At 56.7% G+C, this 23250-nt stretch overlaps 1 protein-coding gene across 1 annotated transcript; it reads right to left on the bottom strand.

Moving 5' to 3' along the window:
• Nucleotides 1–383: 383 nt before the first annotated feature.
• DBH (dopamine beta-hydroxylase) lies at nt 384–23141 on the bottom strand. The gene is made up of 12 exons (XM_030818127.1): nt 22800–23141; nt 19546–19692; nt 17076–17333; nt 15941–16117; nt 15205–15307; nt 11571–11737; nt 7779–7922; nt 7272–7310; nt 6581–6640; nt 2940–3067; nt 2380–2539; nt 384–1388 (listed from the first exon to the last, which is right to left on the bottom strand). Exons 1-12 carry the CDS (start codon nt 23136–23138, stop codon nt 1257–1259), a joined length of 1854 nt encoding a protein of 617 aa, XP_030673987.1. The 5' UTR covers nt 23139–23141; the 3' UTR covers nt 384–1256.
• Nucleotides 23142–23250: the final 109 nt, after the last annotated feature.

Below are 23250 nucleotides of genomic sequence, written 5' to 3'. Positions count from 1 at the left end.
TACGGGCCACAAGAAGCTGTGATTTATACAACGTGAGGCAGAGCTCCTGGGCTCGTGAGTTCCCTTCTGTGATGAAGTGCCTTGCAGAAGCAGCAGCTGCTTAGCTGATGCGGGGGGGGGGACTCCGAGGCCCATCCATCTCCCTCTCTTCCCCTGGAGGCTGGTCAGCGTTTTGCTGAACTGGCTGAACAGAGCTGCATCTGTTACTCTCTCCAGAAACCATCAAAGAGCTGAACTTGTCCCTGAGAGGCAGCTCAGAGGGCAAGAAGGGGAGACCCACCCAGGCCGGCTGGGGAAGCACTTTTGGTACCACGCCTGGCACAGGGAGGAGGCTCCGAGCAAGCTTCTCTCTCCTGGAGTGCCAGCCCGGAGTGCAAACATATCCACCGCCAGTGGGTGCCAGCCCAAGTGTGAGCTTTATTGGCTCATTAGCCTGCATGGCATCAGCCCCGTTTTACAGATGAGAAAAGTGAGGGTCAGGAATGTGAAATGGCCCGCCCAAGGCACACTCCACTGAGTGGCAGAACCATGCGGAAAGCACAGCCCTGACTCCACCCCTGTCTGTTCCTCGCTGGCCCCACCGCCAGAGAAGCAAGCTGGTGCTAATAATTCCACCCCCCGTGGAACCGGCGCCCAGAAGCCCCGCTGGATCTTTGCCGCCTCGTCTTTTGGTGATAGTTGTTGTCAGGGCTTCCCTTTAGGTGGGCGAAAATATCTGTTTACTCAGGAATGGAGCAATTTCCCAGGCGAGTCTCTAACTAGCTAAATGCCTGGTCCTGCCTCCGTCGCAGGGAGGCCGCCCACTGTGAAACACAAGCCACTCAGCAGGGAAATGTTTAAGCGGCACCCGCACCCGCTGTACACCAGGAGCAGCGGGGCGGGGGCGTTCCCGGTGATTCCACGCCCCGGCCCAGCATGGCGCCTGTCCCAGCAGCCTGGCCACACCCAGTGAGGCAGAACGGGGCTGGCGGAGGGCTGGACCCTGGACCACTGTGCAGGCTGTCCCTGCACTGAGTCAGCCGGTATTTAAATGGACGAGGTCGTGGTCCACTCGGTCCAGGGGAGGTCAACAGGGCACCCACACCCCCTCAGCCATGCAGGGGACCCTGGGGGAAGAAGGCTGGACTGGACCGTGGTCTGGCCCCTTCATCGTGGGCGTGCAGGGCTGTTCCATGGGGATCGTCGCAGAGTAGAGGGCACAGTGCAGTGTGAGCCCACAGGGACAGCAGGGAGGAGGGGGAGGAGTAGGTCCCCCCTCAGCCTTTGCCCCCACCAATGCTGACAATGGTGGGGCCGGCAGGGCTTCGGCCCTGGCTGGTGGGGCAGTGTGGGGTGGGCTCTTCCAGTGTGGAGATGACCTTGGGCAAGGGCTGCAGGTTCCATTCACCCTGCAAGGAAGGGAGCAGGAGGTAAACTGAGGCTGGAGGGGCAAGATGGGTGGCTGCTTCCCCGGCCACTTCCCAGCCACCTCTTGGGTTCTTGCCCTCAAACTCAGCTCGTCTCAAACTGAACTCACTCTTCTCCTCCAAGTTGGTTTTTGGGGGTCCTCACCTCAGTAAATGCCCCCTCCCCTGGCTTCCCATTCGCCTAGTCAGGAACCTGGGAGTCATCCAGGCCTCTCGCTGCCTCTGTCCCCACCCAATTTAATCATTCACCCTAATGTAGCAACCAGAGCCCCTGGCTGCAGGTTCTGATATTTTTTAGCTATCTCTTGCCCTCAAGGCTACACCAAATGCCAAGTTTTCAACCCCATCAGACATCCACCCCACACTATCCTCGGCAAGGCAGTATTAGCCCTTCCTCCCCTTGCTGCTGAGGATGTTTGACTTAGCAGTTAATCCGGCTCCCAAATGCTTCTGGGAAGGATCTTCCTGGATCTCCAGGCTGCGACACCTTATGCGACTAACTCCATATAGGCCCTGGGCTCCTGACTGCAGCCCGCTGGGCTCGGGATAAATTAGGTGCCTTCGAATACCACTGGGTATCAGATAAGGAGGAAAAAACCAGCTTGCAGTTTCAGACTGGTTCATTTCTCACCTTCCCCTACCCTGGCACTTTATTTTTAGGCGCAGGGGGCAGGTTAGTGCGCCCTGCTCACACCACCGGCATTTGGTATTCAGTACCAGTGTGGAGGTGTCACCCGGAGAGGGTGCCTGCCCTCCCTTCCTTGCCTCGTTCTTGGCGCTGTCTCTCTTTCTCTCTCTCCTCTCTCTGCTGGCTGGCTGTCTAGGCCTGTGTGTCACCACCTGGCACTTGCTCTAATTGTCTTGTGCGAGTGCTTTTGCCGGCAGTTTGGAGTGCAGGCCCATCACCCTGCACTGGGACCCCCCCATGAGGCCTGCCCGACTGCGTGCCCCACCCATGCCCATGGCAGCGCACCTGGAAGCGGACGGCTGAGGACTTGTTGCAGTGCATGGAGATGGGCGCGAAGCTGTACAGGGCCTTCAGTGTGTCGCGGTTGAAGGAGTTCCAGGGAACAGAGGCGAACTGCTGAGACACGGACGCCTGAGGGCAGGTGCAGACGTCCTCGTTGTTGAACCTGGTGGGGACAAGGAACAGCCAGGCTGGGGAGCAGTGGGCACCAGCGACACCGCCCTGCAGCTCGAGTCCTGTCCCTGGGGCAACCCTCCTGCCGCCTCCTCCCCAGCCCCGCTGCCTCCGCCGGGCCACCCCACATGCTGCCTTCACCAGCAACGGCTTCACTTCTCCTGTCACCTTGGCGGGTGGGTAATGGCTGCTCCAGGCTGGGTTGAGGAGGCTCTCAAGCCGAATCCAGACTCAGCAGGAAACGAGTGAGGGGAGGGGTGAGTGATGCCGCCACAGGTCTCTGCTGCTAGAACTTAGCCTGGACTCCTCCAATCTGCCCAGCCGTCTAACAGGCCCTGAGGTTCTGTGTCGGGGCTGCCTGGGGGCAGGGAGCTTGTGCAGGGAGCCCTCACCTGTTGATGAGGTGGAAGTACTTCTGCAGGAAGCCGGCGTCCACAGCGCTCTTGCAGAGTTCCAGCTGCGTCTGGGGGTAGTAGTGCACGTAGTTGACACACATCTCCTCCAGGATCCCAAAGCCCCCCTGCAAGTTGGAGAAGACCCGTCAGCCCCGGGCCGTGCCACGCAGATGCTGCCGTCCAGCAGCTTTCGCCGCACCCACGTGTTCACTGCGCCCACTCGTCTGTTCACCGCACCGTGCCAGGCCTGCTCTAGGGAACTAAGTCCCTGCCCTCATGGAATTGCCACCGTTGGCAGGAGAGACAGGCAGCGAGTGAGTCAACCAGGAAATTCCTGTCAGGTACTGATGATGCTGTGAAGAAAAATGAAACGGGACAAGCGGGTGGGGTGTTGTGTCCATTTTATGGGTACAGAAACTGAATCTCAGAGCAGGCAAGGGGATGCCCCGTGTTGGCCACAGCATCAGTGGCACAGCCTGAGTGGACCCAGCCTCCCGGCCGTTGTCTGGAAGCTGTCCCCATGACTTCCAGCGAGAGCCTGGAGCCAAGGACTGCAAGGGAGGCCCTTTCCACAGCAGCCCCGCACCGTCCACCAGTCCTTTCTCGAACGTGGCTCTGAGGGGAGCAGGGACTCTAGAAGACAGGACTGTGACTAGAGGCCGCGACAACCTCCAGCCTCTCAGGGCAACCCTACGGCCTGCCATCACATGGGAGGGGCAGGGCAGGTGCCCTCTGGGTCCCCACTGCCAGCTTTAAGCCCCTCGCTGGGTTGCTGCTCGTGGAGCCTCAGCCATAGGAGGAAGAACAGCAGCAGCAGCTTGGAGGAGCTGGGGCTGGAGAGAGCAAAGCTCCCCTGGCAGCAGCTCAGAGGCTGGGACATGATGCCCTGGCCACCCTTGCCCCTCCAGGCTTCCCGCTGTTTGTGAAGCTGCTGTGGGCCTGGGGATTTCATCTGGCTGGTGGGGAAGAAAGGCAATCGTTACTCTATGGCAGAACAAAGGGACTGGGCAAAGCTCGGCATGGCACTTACACCAGCTGCCGCCCCCTCCTCCCGTGCAGACAAAGAGCATGGGACAGTTCTACCCAGAGGCCAGACCTGGCACCTGTTGGCGAGGATGGGTTTTTGCCAGCATCGTTCCCTGAGCCAGATTCCTCGTTTCCCAGCTTTTCTCATCCATCCCGCCCGCGTCAGATCGGGACGATAGCCCTCCTGTGTGAGTTCCTGTCCCTCCCCACCCTCCACCGCCGCAGACATCAAAAGGGAACTGAGTCCGACCCTGTGTAGGATCTTTCTCCTCTTTCACCTGGGGAAGGAAATCGGATTTCAAAGGCCACTGTCTCTTGAATCAGCAGGCGAGCGCTTGTCAGAGCGTGAGAAGCTCAGATCCACCTGGGGCGCTGCCCTCCCCTTTGATCCCACCTGGTTCTGTGATGTAGCCACTGCTAAGAGGAGGGCATGGGCCAGGGAAGCCGCAGAACTGCCTGCCGGGACACTGGCACCGAGGGCCTCGACCTGAAGAACGGGCATCTGAGATGTCAGTGGTGCTCACCAGGCCTGGCAGCCCTGAACGCCCTGGGACGTGGCATCAGTTCCACCGCCGTGAAGCCAGGTTGGGCAGGGAATATGCAGTCTCCTCGCTGGATGCCCGGCAAGACCCTCCCATCCCTGGCCCTGGGGCTGCGCCTGCAGAATGGGGCCGATGGTGGGGCCCTGCCTGGCGTGTTCCACCTGCAGAGCCCTCTGTCTGCGAGCTCACTCAGTCACTGCACAGGCGCCTAGCCGAGAGGCGGCAGCCAGGGTTGGCACCTGCACCCATACCAGCCCTGCCTCCTGTTCGCTGTGTGGCCTGAGTGGCTGGACCTCACTGTGTCTCCTGGTGGGATCTGCTCAGAGGTCTCCGCAAGGCTTGGTGTGGTTAGGATGGGTTATTAGAGCAGTGCTGAGCTGTGGCAAGCACCCGACATCAGCCACTGCTGTGGTGTACTGAGCACCTCCTCTAGAGAGAATAAAGGACTGACAAAGCTGTCCTGCCCCCCACCCTGAGTTTGTGATCAGGGACCTAGGGCACTTGTCACCTGAAATCCAAGAGAGACAGGAAGGGTGTGATAAGAGCTGTGAGGCACAAGGCCCTGGGTCAAATCCCAGCTCAGCCATCTATCAGCTGTGTGACTTTGGTCAAGTGCCTGCCCTCTCTAAGCCTTTATGTCTCACCTGTGAAAATACAAACACTGTCTGGGTGCTATGGCTCATGCCTGTAATCCCAGCATTAGGGATTACACGAGGAGTTCGAGACCAGCCTGGCCAACATGGTGAAAATCTGTCTCTACTAAAAATACAAAAATTAGCCAGGCATGGTGGTGGGTGCCTGTAGTCCCAGCTATTCAGGAGGCTGAGGCAGGAGAATCACTTGAACTCAGGAGGTGGAGGTTGCAGCAAGCTGAGATCACGCCACTGCACTCCAGCCTGGGCGACAGAGTGAGACTCCGTCTCCAAAAAAAAAACAAAAACAACAAAAAAAACCACAACACTGGCAGTCTGGGCTCAGTAAACAGGTGAATCCACATTGGATTAAAACACAAAGAATAGGGCTGTGACATGGACCTGAGTTCCTGGCACTGAGGGGTGTCCGGGTAGCTGTAACCCAGGTCTGCTTCACTCTGAGCCACATAATTCACAGGATAATTATTGGAGACCACCATGGTTACCGAAGCAGCTGGCACAGATGCACTGGCAAGGTGGCCCATTTGCCAGGACAGCCCTGGCTTGTGCCTGGGACCCAGGTAATTGTGAACAGCATCCCCTTTGGCTCCCGGAAGCAGCCCTGCTGTGTGATGCATCACATGGCTGCCCGTGTCCTGGTGCTGCCTGCATACCCAGCCTTGAAAATAGATCTCTCCAGTGAAGATTCTCCTTGAACTATCTGCAGTCCAGCTAAAATGCATCCTTAGCTGATGCTCGCCCTGCCTGACCCCCACCCATGTCTGCACCCTCTCCACCTCTCCTTTCCATCCTGAGAATGTTCTTGGTCCTCTGGGCCTTCCTGCACGCAGCCCCTGCACGGAGCCTTCCTTCACCTCCTCCCCTCTCCCCTGGGCTCCATGTGACAGCCACATTTCTGACGAGGCCCTCCCAGGTCCCTGCACCTCTGGCTCCTCAACCTGGTTTTTAAAGTGTTATTTTGTAATTTTGCTTGTTGTTAGCAGCAGGTGCTCCAGGCCTGTCTCCCTGGTGCACCTTGAGCTCCACGGGGCAAAGGTCAACCTCTTGTCCTACAGCGTCTCCCCACACCAGCCCCAGGTGCTGAGAAGCTTCTTGGTGTGAGTGCTTCTTAACCTTGAGCAGGGGTCAACATCCGCTGGGAGCTTGTTAAAACATGGACTGCCTGATGCCACCGCCCGTGTCTCTGACTCAGTGGGCCTGGGGTGGCACCCAGGACGTTGCATTTATCCCAAGCTACCTGGTGATGCTGCCGCTGTGGGTTCAGGGAGCTGAGAACGACTGGCTTATTGAGGGGCTGGGAACGACTGGCTTATGAGCCCAAGCCCTAAGTGAGGAGACAAGACCTGTCCTCCTTCCTCAGACGGCTCTGGCTGAACACTCACCCTGGGCAGTGCAGGGGGAAGCGGGGGTGACTTACCACCGTGGCCAGCTCCCGGTCTTCCGTGTTGTACGTGCAGGACGTGATGAGCACATCTCCCTGAGGAAAAGCCAACATGACCATCAGCACCTGCCACCTGGCACTGGCGGGTGCTCGAGGCCCCGCCCCCATGGGGCCACGCCACTGTGCGTGCCACGGCACCTCTGGGGCACAGTCCCTGTCGTCCACTACATGGAGCCCAGCAGATTCATGCATGAAGGTCACAGGCTGAGTGTCCCCGGGGGAGTTATAAACCATCAGCTCCTGTGACCCAGTGGGTCACAACAGGGCCCAGGCCAGCGGGGGTGCAGGCTGGTGGGTCATGACACATCTCAAGGGACTTGGGCAAGTCCCCACCGAGGCCTGGGCTTGGTCTTCTGTGGGATCAGGGCTCTACTGCCTGCCTTAGTGCCCTCATCTCCCCCAAACACTTTCAGGTTTGTGGTCGGCCCATCAGGCTGCGGACACACGTCCCCTGGGAGTGTCCTGTCTGCTCCCCCACTTCTGATGTCCCTCCATGAACTCCCAAGTGAGTCTCCCCATGAGGCAGCCTAGCCCAGAGCCCCTGCCCTGGATGGCTCTCCCCTCCCCCCATCACTTTCTCTGTCCCTCTTCTTCTGGCAGCACCCCCAGCCCTCAGCCACCCCAGCTGGTGGCAGTGACTGGGACAGCCTTCCTGCTGGGTACTCACCGGATGGACCGACACAATCTTCTTTAACATGCGGATCTCCTGGGGCAGGCAGAGCCAAGGGGTGGGGGGAGAGGAGACCTTAGAGAGCTGCAGACCGGACCCCTGGCCGCTGTGTCCTCCCCTCAGGTCTCCCTGACCTCTGGGGGTGTCTGTTTAGCCCCAGCCTCTACAGTGGAAGCCAGGGCCGGCTAAGTGTGGCTTCTGGCCAGGGAGGGCATTAGATTCAAACCAGAAGGTGGTTATCCAAGACCGAGATTGATGTGACCAGAGGGCTGCCTGGGTCTCCTGAAACCCACCACCATCTGCCATGTGCCAGAGGCCCTCCCTACGATCAGACACCAGACACCCAAGCGGGGAGCACAGCCCACATCGGGGGGCGGGTGGGGCTGGCCCAGGAGAAAGAAGCCAGCCTGGAGCCATCCCTATGGTGTCAGGAGACAGTAGGTCCAGCAGGTCGTGTGGGGGCCGGGTGTGGGGGTGGGGCAGGGGTGGGGCGCAGGTCCCTACCTGGAAGTGAGGGCTGTAGTGATTGTCCTGGTTCACGATCTCCCACTCCCGGCCGTCCCGGACCAGCACCGTGACCACCTTTCTCCCGGTCAGGTGTGTGTGGAGCTGAGAGGCGAAGATGCGGATCCCGGAGGGAGGCAGTGCCTGTGGGGTCGGGGGGCTGCAGTGTCAGGGCCTGACCCCCGAGGGGACCCTCCCGTCCATGGCCAGGACCCGGCAGGCAGCAGCCACCCTGAGCAGTTTGCTTCCCTGGAACACTTGCATTTTCCAGGTCTTTCTCCCCGGCCAGGTTAGAGCCACCATCAGAAACCCCACGGGGAAGAGCAAAGTGGCTGCAACAGCCCCCGGCTCCCAAAGCAGCAGCCCCCAGTCCCACTCAGGAGCAACTTTCTTTCTGAGTCCTTCATCCTCTCCTGAGCCCCTGAAGCCTGACAGGTTCATCTTCACTCAGTCAACAGGCCTTTAAGGCGAGGCCCCCGTGGACAGGGTGTGGCAAAGCCACCAAGCTGAGCAGCACCCAGCCTCTGTGCTCAAGGGCTTGCTGTCCAGGGAAAAGCAAGTGGCAGAAGGTGGTACTTGGCAGGTCCCCTACGTGCTGGGCCGAGCAGGCCCTTCAGCTGCCCTGCGGCGTGGCTTCCTTTCAGCTTCAAAGCAGCCAAGGCTGCATTCTCCCTGTGCTCAGCATCGCCCCGTGCTATAGCTGGGAGCTGTAGCTACAACTGGAAGGTGGTCATCCAGGACCAAGATGGATGTTACCATGGGGTGCTGCAGCTGGACACTCTGAGGCTGCAGGCCGGCCTCACAGAAAAGATGGCAGCCCTCACATCAAGAGGTCTTATGCCATCACTGGGGCATGAGAGAATCTTCCAGAGAACGAAAGTTTTCTCTAACCTAATGTTAACTTTTCTTAGATAGAAAATGCATTTCCATGGCTGGGCATGGTGGCTCGTGCTTGTAATCCCAGCACTTTGGGAGGCTGAGGCACATGGATCATTTGAGATAAGGAGTTTGAGAATAGTCTGGCCAACATGGTAAAACCCTGCCTCTACTAAAAACACAAAAATTGGCCAGGCATGGTGGCACGTGCCTGTAATCCCAGCTACTCAGGAGGCTGAGACAGGAGAATCACTTGAACCTGGGAGGCAGAGGTTACAGTGAGCCAAGATTATGCCATTGCACTCCAGCCTGGGCAACAGGAGCGAAACTCCATCAAAAAAAAAAAGGAAGAAAGAAGGAAGGAAGGAAGGAAGGAAGGAAGGAAGGAAGGAAGGAAGGAAGGAAGGAAGGAGACGGGGAAGGGGAAGGGGAAGGGAGGGGACGGGGACGGGACGGGGACGGGGAAGGAAAGGAAGGGGAAGGAAAGGAAAGGAAAGGAAAGGAGTTTCCTGAAATCGAGCATTTTCTTTGTGAGTCAGTTGTCCTTTTGCCCACCCGCTGCCAGGCTCTGCCCAGTTTGTTCATGCGGTCAGCAGGTCCCAGAGCTCGAGGTCCCGACAGCCCCATCCCTGAAGGTCCCAGATGGCCGAGCTTTTTAGGACTCACTTTCTCTCCTTCCCTCTCGCTCCCAAGCAGCAGCCACCGTTGACCTTGCCATCACCTATAGCTTTGTGTCCCTTGCAATGGCTTGAGGGGCCATCGTGTGCCAGGCCTGGGAGCCCAAAGGGTCCCAATGACCCTTTGGCCCCCAGAGGCCAACCCTGGCCCAGAGATGCCGGGTGTCGGCCAGGTGGAGGGAGGACTACGCTCTTGTGAGCACTCTGGTCCAAAGCAGCACTCTTGCCTTGGCCTGTCTATTTCACTGGGATAGGTAGACTAGGCTGGATTTTGGCTGCAGAATTTGTGCCCCTCTTTTATCTGCTAAAGGAGAGACAAGACAGAACATTCACATTCTGTCACTTAAGGTAGTGGAGGACTCTGGCGAGGGGAGGCGGGTCTGCATTTCTGAGGCTGGAGAGAGGCGTTCTCACGGTCAGCAGTCAGCGGTCCGCGGGATCAAAGGCCCCAAGGCCCTGCAAGGGGCAGTGAGTGCTGCCTGGCCGGAAGCTGCTCTTCCCCATGAGCCCTGGCCAAGGTGCCTTTTACATGGGCCCACACTTCACCAGTGGGGGCTTTAGGGTAGTGGGAGAGAGTGTCCACCCCCATCTGGGACAAAAGGAGCTGATTTCCTGCTGGAGACAACGGGTGCCGTGCCGGCCGAGCACTCCATCTCCCTTCAGCCTTAAGGAACCTTTGCTTAGAAGACTGGGACACTCTGGGGGCTCATCCACATGAAGAACAAATCCCAATTGACCCATTTACTAGGAAGGAAAATCCACTATAAACCTCATTACAACGAAATCTGCTGTCACGGCCACAACTTTCAAAGTCAGACTGGTATTTGAATCTTCACTCGGCGTGACTGCTGGCACTGTGATCCCAGCAAGCCTCAGTTTCCCCATCTGTGAAATGGGTACGTCAACACTTAAACTGAAGGTCTTTGTGAGAAGTAAAGCTACCGCACAGGAGGAAATGTTTGTAACATATACACAAACTATGAAATAACATCCATCATATAAGAAGAACTCCCAGAAAGCAATAGTAAGAAAAACAAACCACCCACTGCAAAAACCGAGCACAGGAATGAACAGAAAAGAGGAACAAATGGCCAAGAGGCAGAGGAAAAGGTCCTCAAGTCCACAAATAGAAAATTCAAGTTAAACAACACTGACATGTCTTCCTCCCAAATGACAGAAAATATTTACAATATTAATAATCCAATGGGTCAGTAAAACCGGGCACCCTCTCGTCCTGTGTGTGGGAGGAAGCAGCAGATGGGCTTTCTGAGGGGCGTTCTGCAAGATTTACTCAAAGGAACGTTCACATCTCTGAGCAGCAATTTCACGCCTAGAAATCTACATGAGAAAACGGTTTCCTACATGGACAAGGATTTCCGGGAAGCTTCTTTCTATTGGTGAAAAGTCGAGAATAGCCTAGACACTGATTGATAGGGAGACAGTTCAGCACAGGCTTGGACCAAGATAGGGCAAGCAAAGGAGGAGATTTTAGTAGTCACACCCTGAACTCACCAGAAGCCAAGGACAGGACCCGCTGTTGGCACCAGCCTAAGCGCCAACCTGTGCCTCCACCCAGCGTGCACAACCCTGAGGACGGGTGCTCCCTGAGATCCTGTACCTGGCACTTCACTTCCTCACCTAGTCCTGCCTTGGTCAGGTGCATGGTGGAAACCCCATCCTGTGAAATACTATGCAGCGATAAAAAGGCAAATCACCAGAAAAATGCCTCTCATTTGTTGAAAAATTTGTAAACTATTCAATACGACTTTTTTAAAAACACAAAAGGTTTCTAACACCTGCAAGGGCTTCCTGAAATACACAGGAAAAAGGCCTGGAAGGACACAAAGAGCCAACAAGTGGATATCTCAGGGGAGGTGGCAGCAGATGAGGGGAGCATTCTCTTTAGCTGCAGTGCCTGTGCTTTTGAGTGGCAAGTGCATGTGTGTGTTGCTTACATAATGAAGGCATATTTTAAAATGCAGCGCGTGGAAGCCTGGCACGTGGGTGTGGACTAGTGGGAGCCATGGTTATTGCTGGAGAGGGAGGTGCATACACACACAAATGGCCTCTCAGCAACAGGGCTCCCTTGCATACAGAAAAGAGGGAAGACCACAGGGGGATTCAGGGTCAGGGGAAACCAAAGCTGTGCTTGCCACCGTTCCTGGGCCACCACCTGCCAGACCTCCACTGGGGGACGCAGGAGGAGGGAGGGTACAGTGCTGGGCCCAGCCCTACTCACCAGCTGGGTGCACTTGTCCGTGCAGTAGCCAGTGAGGACGAAGGCAGTCTCCCGCGGTGGAATGGCCATCACTGGCGTGTACACCAGTCCCAGCTCCATGATCCCCGCATCAAAGGGCCGCAGCTTGGCTGTGTAGTACAAGCGGATGCCTGAGGAGTCGTTTCGTCCTGGGAGAAGGTGGGATGGATGGAGGTGAGCGGTGAGTGGAGGCCCCTGCCGACAGATTATCCCTATGACCCCAGCCACCCTCAGCCAGGAGGCAGGGCCGTCACCCCCCATCTGCTCCCACCTGCTAGGCAGACCAAGAGCTGGCTGTCTTTGTTTCCACACCTGTGGATGCTAGGCAGCTCGCAAGATCAATTAACGCAAACAGGCTACACACACTGGGAAGAAAGAGCTGTTGTTTCTATGAAAACTAATTGAATGCTATGGAAAGATGTGATCAAGGTGAGCCACTTAAAGCCTCCATGGAATCAGGTGCGGGTGAGATGCTGCCGATAAATGGAAACTCAAACAACTTGGGTCCTGTGCTCAGATTGTTTCATAAGTGCTTTGATGTTCTTCTTCCACTTTCAGAGGAACCTAAGCTGGAAATCAGCCTGCAGGACGGTGAAAACCTGCAGGGTGTGGTCTGGGAAAGAAGAGGGCATGGAACTCACATCTGCCGATGGCACAGAAGAGCCCTGGCCCTGCGTCAAAGCTGGGCAAGTGTGAGTGTATCTCTGTGTTGAGGTTAACAAGAAGCATTCAAGGAGCACATCCTCCCAGCAGCCCCCACTTTTACTACTTTATGTCCTGCAGACCCAAGGAATCCACCTACCAAGCTGACATCTCAGGAACAATTTGAGTGAGATTGTGGCCCCCCAGGAGGAGCATTGCAGGTTTAGCCCCCGTTCATGCACAGCCCCAGGTCCCGCTTGGTCAACAGCATGCTGTGTGCTGTCAGATGACTCGCTGTCCCTTTCTGAGCCTCAGCCCACAGTCAAGGGCCTCTTCCAAAGGAATAACGTGGTGCTTCTTCCAATCACGGAGACTGTGTCTCCTGATTATGGTGTGGCCACACTTGTTGGTTCTCCTTGCAGTTTGCTAATTGGAGAGTCCCTGAAGCTCCCTGGGCCAGCCTCCCAGCGGTCACATGAAACTGATGGTCAGGGGGCCGGGCACGGTGGCTCACGCCTGTAATCTCAGCACTTTGGGAGGCCGAGGTGGGTGGATCACCTGAGGTTGGGAGTTCGAGACCAGCCTGACCAACATGGAGAAACCCCGTCTCTACTAAAAATACAAAAATTAGCCAGGTGTGGTGGCACGCGCCTATAATCCCAGCTACTCGGGAGGCTGAGGCAGGAGAATCGCTTGAACCTGGGAGGCGGAGGTTGCAGTGAGCCGAGATTGCGCTATTGCACTCCAGCCTGGGTGACAGAGTGAGATTTCGTCTCAAAACAAAAAACAAAAAAACAGAAGTTCAGGGATGCTGGCACCCACTGGAACATCCTCACAACCAGGCGTCATCCAGGTAGCCCCACCGTTCCTGAAACTCCATGCCTAGTGAATCAGCAGCCAGGCTCTGAGTACAGGCTGGGCTCATGGTTGGGGGAGGATCTAAAGGCCTGGCCATGGCCCCATGCCCCCGGATGCATGGTGGACATGGCGGGGTGGTCTGGAAGGGCTGTGCAGCAGGGGGCTCTGCCCCCTGGGTTATGTATAGGAAAGGGATGTCAGGGGGCAAGGAGTGTGAAATTGACAAGGGGTTTTAATTCACAAGGAAGAGGCTTCTGATGAAGTAAAAAAAAAACAAACAACGACAACAAAAAAAGATATAAAATTCTGGTCACAAGAAAAAAATTAATGGGCCAGAAAAGCAGTCAGGACAGACCCACAGCCGGGTGACCAGTTGTCACTCCAAAACCGGGAGCCGGGAGCTGGGGTGGTTTCATCTTCTTCATGCCTTTCTGCTCTCCATCTTCTCACCAGTGTACCTGCATTGCCCTTTCTGATCAAACAAAGAGGGTGGTACAGATACTGACATCTTCCCTGGGTGCCAAAAATGCTCTAAGCATAACCTATCCCCTTCATGGGAGTTTTGCACAGTGAGAATCCTCAGCCCTATTTTACAGATGAGGAAACTGAGGATGGAGCGTGAACTGAACACTCCGCACAGGATCACAGGGCTGGGAAGTGGCCAAGCTGAGATTCAAACCCAGGGCTGTGGACTGGGGTGCAGGGCATTTTCAGGGGGCCCAACCATCTGCCTGCTTGTTTCCTTTAAGACGAGGCCAAAACCACACTCCTCTTGCCTCTGCCTTCTTCCCTCGACACCCCTACACCATCCAGACTCAAACGGCTCCTGTATCTCCAGGCTGATTACATCAGAGGATAATAATAAAAAGGGTGTTGCAATTGGTTAAAATTCAGATGGGGATTAAATCATGAAATAATTGTGGGATTTTGATATTTATAGAGAAGCAGCCCATCTCAAGATTGGTGAAGTGACAGGAGCGTCCTTATATTTGGCAAAGGATCCATAAATACAACCAGATAATCATAAAGAGACAGACTTCCCTGATGCTTAAGGAGTTTTCAAAAATCCATTTGCTTTCAGGGTTTAAATGAGCAATAAATCCTGTATCATGCTAAGGCCCGAGCTGACTTATATCCTTCTCTGTGCATGTGGAGATAACTCCAACAGTGGCGGAAGGTATTACTTATGCAGCCAGGAAAAGAAAAAACCACAGGCGACTGTTAGCTGAGCACAGCCCCGTGCCCACAGCGAGTTCTGTGCGTGAGCCTTTCCCAGCTTCACAATAGCTGTGGGAGGTGGGAGAACAAGCAGCGGGTGAGGTCACCCACCCAGCGTCCCTGAGGTGGTGAGGCACAGCCTAGCACCTATCTCTTAGGCCACTTCTGCGCCTTGCACAAATGAAAATAAGAAGCACCATTCAGAGAGAGAGAAAAAGTGTGTGCATGTGTGTGCTTCTGCGTGCGTATGTGTACGTGTGTGTGCATATGTGCATGTGTGTGCGTGTGTATCTATATATGGTGGAAGATGCTGGTGCAACAGAGAGAGGGAAGTATTTTTTTCCGTTTCTGAGACAGCATCACCTGGCCTTGCCATGCTAAGAGCCGACCCTGCTCATTCTGCCCTCAGGTATGGGTGATCCAACAGCAGCTGCCCCCAGTTCCCCTTCCCGTCCCTGCACTCCGGCCAGGCCAGAGCTCCTATGTCCTGGAATATGCCCTGCTTTACCACCTCCCTGTTTATGCACATACCCCTCCCTGTATTTGGAACTTGGCATCTGGCAGCTTCCCTTATGAAAATTCTCCTTGTCCTTTCCCCTGGGATGCACAGTGCTGCGCCGATGGCAGCCAGTATTATAGGGACGAGAAGGGAGGTGTGGGGCCACTGCAGGGCCCTGGCGAAGCTGTGAGGAGTGAGCCCCTCGAGGTCCTGTCCCTGGGAGCCCACCACGGCCATGGAAGATGGACAGTGGATGAGGCAGACGCAAGGGCCTCGTGCCAAGAGGAGCTGTACAGCAGGGGTGCCGTGCTGGGCAGACAAAGGGCAGGACTTTCTCACTGGCTCAACACAGCTGAGCCCTAGGGCTTCTGAGGGGAGGATGGCAGCAGAGCCCCCTACCTGCTATCACCAGCGGGTTGTGGTAGTGAACTTCCAGGCGGAGATATCTGGAGGACCCAGGGCCCCCAAAGGCAAGGCCGGCTTCCTCTGGGTAGTAAAATGCCTGTGTGGGGCAAGGTGTCAGACAGACGGGTGTGTCCTGAGAGGGTCCCAGGTCCGGGCAGGGGCAAACCCAGTCAACTATTGGGGCCTGAACCTCAGGGGTGGTGGAGGGGGCGCAGCAGGATTACAGCGACGCCTCCTGACAGGCAGCTCATTACATGCCCCAGGAACATCCTGTGAGACTCGGGTCAGGGAGTTGGGGAGAGGAGCTGGTGCCTAGGGCTGAGCCTTCCCCCAAAACCCCTTCTCTAGACGGGTGTAAGAGCTGGGGAGACCCCCATCGTCTCAGCCTGTGGAGGCCTCAACACTGGCCCCACTGCCAGCCAGCCCTGGGACCACTCTGTGCACAAAACCCTGACTCCAGTTGGGAAACAGAATCAGGACCCACTGAGGGCATAAGGTCCTGGGGCACTTGCGTTTCTGTGGAAAATAAGAACAAGGCTGGAAGCAGGTGGCATTTCAGACATCACAGAGGCGAGGGGGCCACCTCAGGCCTGGCCCTTCTGGTGGCCTCGTGAGCTCCCTTAGGAGCCCCTTCTTGGGGCCTCTGAGGCAGTGAAGCTGGGGAAACAGAGGTGTGGGGACGCCAGGGGCCCAGGCAGGAGACACCATGCTGGGGTCGCAGGGCACGCACCTTGGCGCCCAGGGCCCAGGCGGCCAGCACGTGGCGGCAGTAGTTGAGGCGGTCGGGTTTCATCTTGGAGTCGCAGGGCCCGCTGAAGTGGGGGACGCTGTCCATCTCAGGGGCGCACTGGAAGACTTCCATGTGGTGCACGAGGGCCTCGTTGCCCTTGGTGACGATGGGCTCGTACTGTGAGGAGGCAGCCCCCTGAGCCTGGGAACCGGCCGCCCACCCTCCCCTCCCCAGCAGCCCCCCTCCACGGGCCTCCGAATGCCCATGTGTAAAATGGGAGGGATGATCGAGACAATTTCAGGGGCACTTCTAGGGTTCACAGCCGTGAGGGTGGAGCCACCAGCCCAGAAAGAAATCCCATAGACAGCTCCAGAGTGAAGGAAGTGAGGTTCGTACAGGCCTTTCCTGCCAAGGCAGGGACAGGACGCAGCCATCCTCATGCATGTGGGGCCATGGCCGGGCCAGCTCCTGCAGCCCCAGCGGGAGGCAGGGCAGCCCTGAGGTTAGAGCCCCGGCCCAGAGCGCACCTTCAAGGCCATGCGTCTTCCTGCTGTGTGACTCTGGACACCCACATAACCTCTCTGAGTGCGCCGTCAAGGCCATGCCCCTTCCTGCTGTGTGACCCTGGACACTAAACCTCCCTGGGCCACACTTCCTCTGCTGGAAACTAGGGGCTCTTGTGATGAAGGAGGGATCACCTCGCCCCTCCAGGGCCAGCGACATAGTGGACAGTTGGCAGCTATCGCCTTTGCTATTCTGTCTTCCCCGGGCGGGTGTTCCAGAGCAAGTGAGTTCTGAGTTGAGCTGCTTTTTCATGAAGGGGGAGGTGGCCTGGCAGACAGACAGCAGTTCCAGTCCCAAGGAAAGATGCAGAAGTCAAGATGTTGGTCGCTTTGGTCCAGGCAGGGAAGTGGGAGCTCAGAGGCCCATTGAGGGTGGGAGGAGTGAGCAGAGTGATGGGGAAGCCAAGACCACTCGCTGCTCTGCGGGACTTCAGGCAGGTGCCTGAGGTTCCGGCGATAAGAGGACACCTGGTCCAACCAGGACTGTGGACAGCTCTCCAGGGTCAGGGACAACCCAGGCCCGGGAGGAAAGCAGGGCTGGGCGAGGACCTCGGCCCTGGACCCACACGTACCTTGATAATGTGGTGCCGAGAGAAGCCCTTTGGAAGCTCCTTGATGTAGCACCAGTACGTGGTCTCCCGGCTGGGGATCTGGATATTGGGAGCTTGGACCTCCATGGTGCACGCATCTGAGGGCAACTCCGGGTCGGGGATATCGGGCTTCAGGAGCTGCACCCTCTGCAGCCCCGTCTGCAGGCCCGAGCTGTTGATGGCCTCCAGTGACCGGAATGGCTCCTCCAGGATCCCGTAGGCCAAGTGGACGGTGCCGTCCTGCAGCCAAGACGGGGCTCAGTTGGTCACCCACTCAGAGCCCCCAGAGTTGGGCTCCTGAGGGGATGCCACATCCTTGCCCACCCACACCTACCAGGCGACACACCTCACTCTCATCTCTGTGTGTAAGGGACCCTTGAGGCTTGCATGGCCCTAGCTGGGACCAAATCCCGGGCTGACGACCCCCAGGATCCCCTATTTGCACCGGCCATCAAATACTTTTCTCTTCTAAACACATTCCACCTATGTTCACTTAACATCCATTCAACCGGTGACTACTGGGCCCGCCGTGAGCCACTGTGGCTGGAACATTTGTTCCCTCCACCAACCCCAAGGCTACTGGGGACTGGGTGTGGGAGATCATTGGTCAGTTCAGCAGCCCAGCCTGAGGATTCAGTGCCCTCTATGAAGGGAAGGAACCACCCTGGGGCTTGCTGATAGTCACACTGAGCTGCAGAGCCACGCTATATTATGTAGTCACCACCAGCTTGGCAGGAGAGGACCAAGCAGCCACAGAAAGCTCCGTGGATCTACGCGGTGCTGGAGGCCACAGGCAGACCCAGGAGGAAAGATGTGGGGCTGGCTTCCTCACATGCTGTCATGAATGGAAACGGGGATCGGGTATGGAAAGTACCTTTCGTAGCTTTCTGGGCACTCCACAGTGCAGACCCGTGTGGGTGGCTAATTTGCTCTTTGAGTTTGTGGAAAGCCGGTGGGCCGCCCTGTGCAGAGGACGCCCAGAGCTCCAGGCAGAGGCCCCTATACCTGGCCTGGAGCCTCTGGGCTGAGCACACACAGGCATTGGCCTCCCCTGTGGGGGGCTTCCGGAGGGTTCTCTGCTCACCCTTGCCTCACCCACTGGGAAGCAGGGTAAGGGCTCAACAGCCTCCCGGAAGAACACCTCTTCTGGCACCAGGTCTGCCCCAGCACACCCCGAACCCCTGGGTACGTCCACTCCCCACCTCTGGGCCTTAGTTTCCTCATCTGGCAAACAGCCAGATGTTCTGTTTTCTTAGATTCCGTATTTGTCTATTTGGCATCTATTAATGGATTACAGGCTCAAACAGATGGCCAGAGTTGTTTACACCTGCCCTTCCCTCCAACATTCATGTGTGTGTGAGAATCATATTCCCAACCCTCCAACCCATCCCAAGCCCATATCCCTAGCCACCTCCTCCACCTGACTCGTACCCCAGGCCAATATTGCCCCAGCCCTAAATCACCCTAGGAGCCAGGAACCAGGCAACTAGAGACCACCCCAGCCACCCAGAGGCCACCAGAATTGTCCAAATGAAGCATCTTCCCTGCCCTGCCCGGCCTTTCCCATGGAAACCCCAAGAAAGCTTCAGGCCTAGGCTCTCCCTTAGATCCTGCATCTGCCTCCTAACCAAACCCAGGGCTCCGCAGGTGGCCCTGCACGGCACAGGTGCCCCTTCTCTCGGGAAATGCAATCAATCTTTCGATGGCACTGGCCTCCCGTGTGGTCACTCAGCTACCCCCATGATTAAGACCTGGCACTAACTGCCAGCCCAGGCCACTGCCACACCAAAGGATTATTTACACAAGACAAAAGGTGTCAGGTGTGCTAGAGTTAAAAGGGTTTTGTCTTCAAGGGCAAAGTGGGTTGCTTTCCCTAAGAGGTTGGGGGGCTCTTAGAAAAGCATAAGAAGCTTATGGCTTTTGCAATGTTTTATGGCTCCCATGAACTCCCAGACAGAGTTGGTCAGGCCGTACAGATCATCTGGTTCCCATCCCTGTTTTACAGATGGGCAAAATGAGGTCCAGAGGAGGAGGGGAGCTGTCTCAAGCCTCACAGCGAGATGGTGACAGGGCCAGGATGGAAAGCCAGGTCTCCTGGGCTCCAGAATTCCACCTGATGGTTAATAGTACCAGGAGGAGAGAGATATCCAGGAGCAAGGTCTAGTCCAATGGGAGAGGCTTCAGCACAAGCCCCGCATCTAGAAACCATGTCAGCTACGTGTTGGCAAAGAGCTGCTTGAGGGCTCAGGGGCGACAGCAGAACTGGACCATCCTAAGTGCCTTGGCCCCGCCACTGCCTCTGGCCATCCTCCTTGGCTTTCTCTCTGTCATAGCTGGCCAGGCCCAGGCCCCAGACTTATCAGGGACAGGAAAGGTACTATGACATTGGCGCAGGATGGCAGCATGGTACATGCAGCCCACGACCTCCTGGGTGCTCGCGGCCACCCCTTACCTCAATGAGGTAATCCTTGGGGTCGCAGGTGTCAAAGGGCCTCTTGAAAAGCAGAGTCAGGCCTTCTGGGGTCCTCTGCACCTGCAGCAGCTGGTAGTCCTGCTGGGGATCCAGGTGGATCTGCCCCTTCTGGTCACTCCAGGCGTCCTGCAGAGACAAGCACTGGGCTCCAGGCATGAAGGAGCCAAGCTGAGCCAATCCACAGGGGAAGAGGGCATTCCCCAGCAGAGTTCTGCATTCGTTGCCAGCTGAGCTGGGGATGCTGGGCCTCAGTCCCTGTGGATCTGAGGGTTCTGCCTGGGGTTGGGGCTTCACTCACACCTTCTATGTCCATTTCTGCCTGGAGGCAGTGGAGTTGAGCCCTGACAGTGGAGTTGGTTCCTCTGCAGCCAGGAACCAGGGCTCTCACAGGTTCTGTTAGCCATGGGGATTCCCAGGCCTGGGGGGCGGGACACTGAGCTTCTTAAGAAGATGCCTGAGGCTCCCAAGGCCTCATCAGGACTGGGAACAATGCCTCAGACCAATGCTGCCCACATTCATGCAGGCAGGAGAGTTGCGGAGCCTCAGAAAGGGGAGAGTTGGAAACAGGGTGGGACATGAACAGGAAGGGAGAGAGAAACCAGGGTGCCACATCTAAGGTGGTGATTGATAGCAGGTGCCCACCCTGCACTGGCACAACCCTGAGAACAAGCACTGCTTTATTACTTTATAAATACATGTAATTTTAGAATTTTTTTTTTTTTTTTTTTTTTGAGATAGGGTCTAGCTATGTTGCCTAGGCTGGTCCTGAACTCCTGGCCTCAAGCGATCCTCCTGCCTTGCCCTCCCAAAGTGCTGGAATTACAGGCATGAGCCACCACACCCAGCCTGAAGCACCACTTTAAACCCTGCAGCCTAGGCATTGCTCCCCTCACCTTAGTCCCAGCCCTGCTTGGAGAAGGTAAACTGAGGCCCAGGGAGGCACTGGACCTGCTGCATTCTCCCAGGATGCTTCCTGGGATCTGGATCGGTGACCTCTGCCCTCCCCGCCGGCTGCTCCCCTTGCACTGGGCCCTAAGGGGCAGGGACACGGTGGCCCCAGGCCAGTTCACAGGGAAGACGACCAGCGGGGAGACCCACTGAGAGACAGCGAGGAGCCTTCCCCGACAAGCAGGCTGCCCTTCGTACTCAAGAAGGGCCCTTCTTAGATTCCATATTTGTCTATTTGGCATCTATTAATTGATTGAAGGCTCAAACAGATGGTCAGAGTTGTTTACACCTGTCCTGCCCTCCAACATTCACGCGTGTGTGAGAATCACATTCCTAACCTTCCGGCCCACCCCAAGACCATATCCCTAGCCACCTCCTCCACCTGACTCTCACACCCCAGGCCAATATTGCCCCAACCCTAAATCACCCTAGGGCCAGGAACCAGGCAACTGGAGACCACCCCAGCCACCCAGAGCCCACCAGAATTGTCCAAACGAAGCTGCTTCCCTGCCCTGCCTGGCCTTTCCCATGGAAACCCCAAGACGGCCTCGGGTCCTTGGCCTTAAGGACTTTGGATTGTGTTTCTTTTTAATCTTACATTCAGGGTAAAACATCTTTTCTTCATTTCCTTGAGAAAAAAGAAATCTGCAAAAGATACTGCAAAACTTTCCCTAGAGAAAAAAGCCACACAGTGCAACCCTGCGGGGGACACCGCTGGTTTGCCGAGAGACTGATTTTAAACAGAGGCAGAAAGTTCACCTGTGATATTTCAGCTGGAAATCAAGAAGATATTAGTTGAACATGTTGCTTAGGGAGGACTAACAAGGCTGACATTTGTTTTCGTAGGAATTTGTTGTGCAAATTAACCTTGCCAGTGCACGGAAAGGCAAAGTCACCTGGCTTCCTCTGGCTTCCCTAGCAGCCGGGAAATGCAGGCAGGGGGGACCCCGCCCCAGAGAGGAGCAAACACTCCTGCACTCAGGGTGCCTCATGACAGAGGCTTGCGAAGAACCCTAAACTGTCAGCGATGGGGTTCAGCTGCTCCTCTAGACGGCTGACGGCTCAGAATCGGGGCTGTCCCAGGTCTTTCTTGGCTGGAACCTGAGCCACAGAGTGTCTCTGTGCACAGGAATCTGTGCAGCCCCATGGGTCAGAGCAGGGCCCTTCCCAGGCAGCTCCACCCATACTACCTGGGTGGCCCTAAGCCTCACTAGTGACACAGGCAAGTGCCTCCTGGCCGAGTCTTCGGAATTGGAGGGGGCAAGCTCAGCTCCAGAAACAGCGCCACCATCTGCCCTCATGAATTCACAACACCCAAAAAGGCAGGGACTGTCAGCCCCACCATCCCATGGTGAGACCAAGGCGCAGAGCTGGAGCCGGCCGCTCCGCACAGACACAGCTCCCTGGCTCCAGCTCTGCATTCCCAGATAAAGCAGGCACCTCCTGACTATGGAAATAAAACTTTTTTGTCACTCCTTTGTCTGTTTCTGTGGAGAGAGTTGGGTTTCATCCACAAAGAGGCCCTGGTGGCCAGTCCCATATTGGAAGGAAGGCGGGAGCAGGACCCATTGTGGGCTCGCCCACTTCGGGGACCCCCTGCAGCTTGTGGAAGGGCCTAAAGTCCTCTCCAGTTTGAAGGGAAACTTTTCCCCTTTCTCCACCCTGTGAAACAAGAGTGGAGGTAAATTTGGACGGAAAGGAGTCAAGAGCCCATCCTAAGTTTTGGCTGAGCCCTGTGGGGCTTGTTCGACACCTATGGGTGGGGGCAGGGTGTCTGCACCTCCTCAGTCGGTCCATGGGTACAAGCACAGTAGGTCAGGCTGGATCCCACGGGTGCGCAGGCCTCATGCTGTGCCCGGCCACAAACCACCACCTGGCCCACATCAGCGGGCATGTGTGCTCTGGGGATGTGGTACTGGGCCTTGTTTACAGGGCCGAGGGTCGTGGGGTCTGTGCTCACGCGCGTGTGGGGTGTGGAGCGGCATGAGTTTGTGTGGTGTGTGTGTCCTCTGTGTATAGTTCCATTCCTTGGGATTGCTGGGTCCCGTGATTTGGGGTGGGCAGTCAAGGACGATGGGAAGCGTGTCTTTCCTATTTTGTCCTCAAACTGAGATTCCCATGACGCCCAAGCTCGGGGTGCAGACTTGGCTCAGAGCAGAGTCAATTCAAACACTGAGAGGTGGCAGAAAAACTTTCTGGGTTAAGGAGGGTGAGTGTAGACAGACGGCCAGATGGGGTGCCGGGTTGGGAAGGGTTTGGAGAGCTGGCAGGGAGGAGAGACTCACCGCAAAATAGGCAGTGTCCCCATCGGTCCAGAGCACCACGAGGTCCGCGTTCTCAAGCTCGCCACGGTCGGACATCCCAAACAGGACCCCGGCCTTGAGCCTGCGCACCAGGAGCTGGAAGTGGATGGCCTCCTGGGCGTAGCTGACATTCCATGAGAGCTCCAGGGACCCCTCGGGGTCCAGGGGGATGTGGTAGGGGAGGGGGCTCTCACGGGGAGCTGAGCCCTGCAGTGCGGCCACGAGGATGACCAGGAAGACGGCCACTGCTGTGCTGTACATGAAGGCTGCCTCCCGCACGCTGGGGCCGGGCAGGCTGGCCCAGCGACTGAGGGCGGGCATGGCTGGGGTGAGCTCTCTGGTCCCACCTGGCCATTTATGCCCTGGCCCTGAATGGGGTGGGTCCAGGCAGCACGGGTAATCACATTTGTCTAGTGGGGAATTCAATTTTCCC

This window comes from Nomascus leucogenys, chromosome 8 (assembly GCF_006542625.1).
Source record: "Nomascus leucogenys isolate Asia chromosome 8, Asia_NLE_v1, whole genome shotgun sequence".
Classification (NCBI taxonomy): domain Eukaryota; kingdom Metazoa; phylum Chordata; class Mammalia; order Primates; family Hylobatidae; genus Nomascus; species Nomascus leucogenys.
The sequence above is the reverse complement of the archived record's forward strand: the minus strand, read 5'-3'. Positions and strand labels throughout refer to the sequence as shown.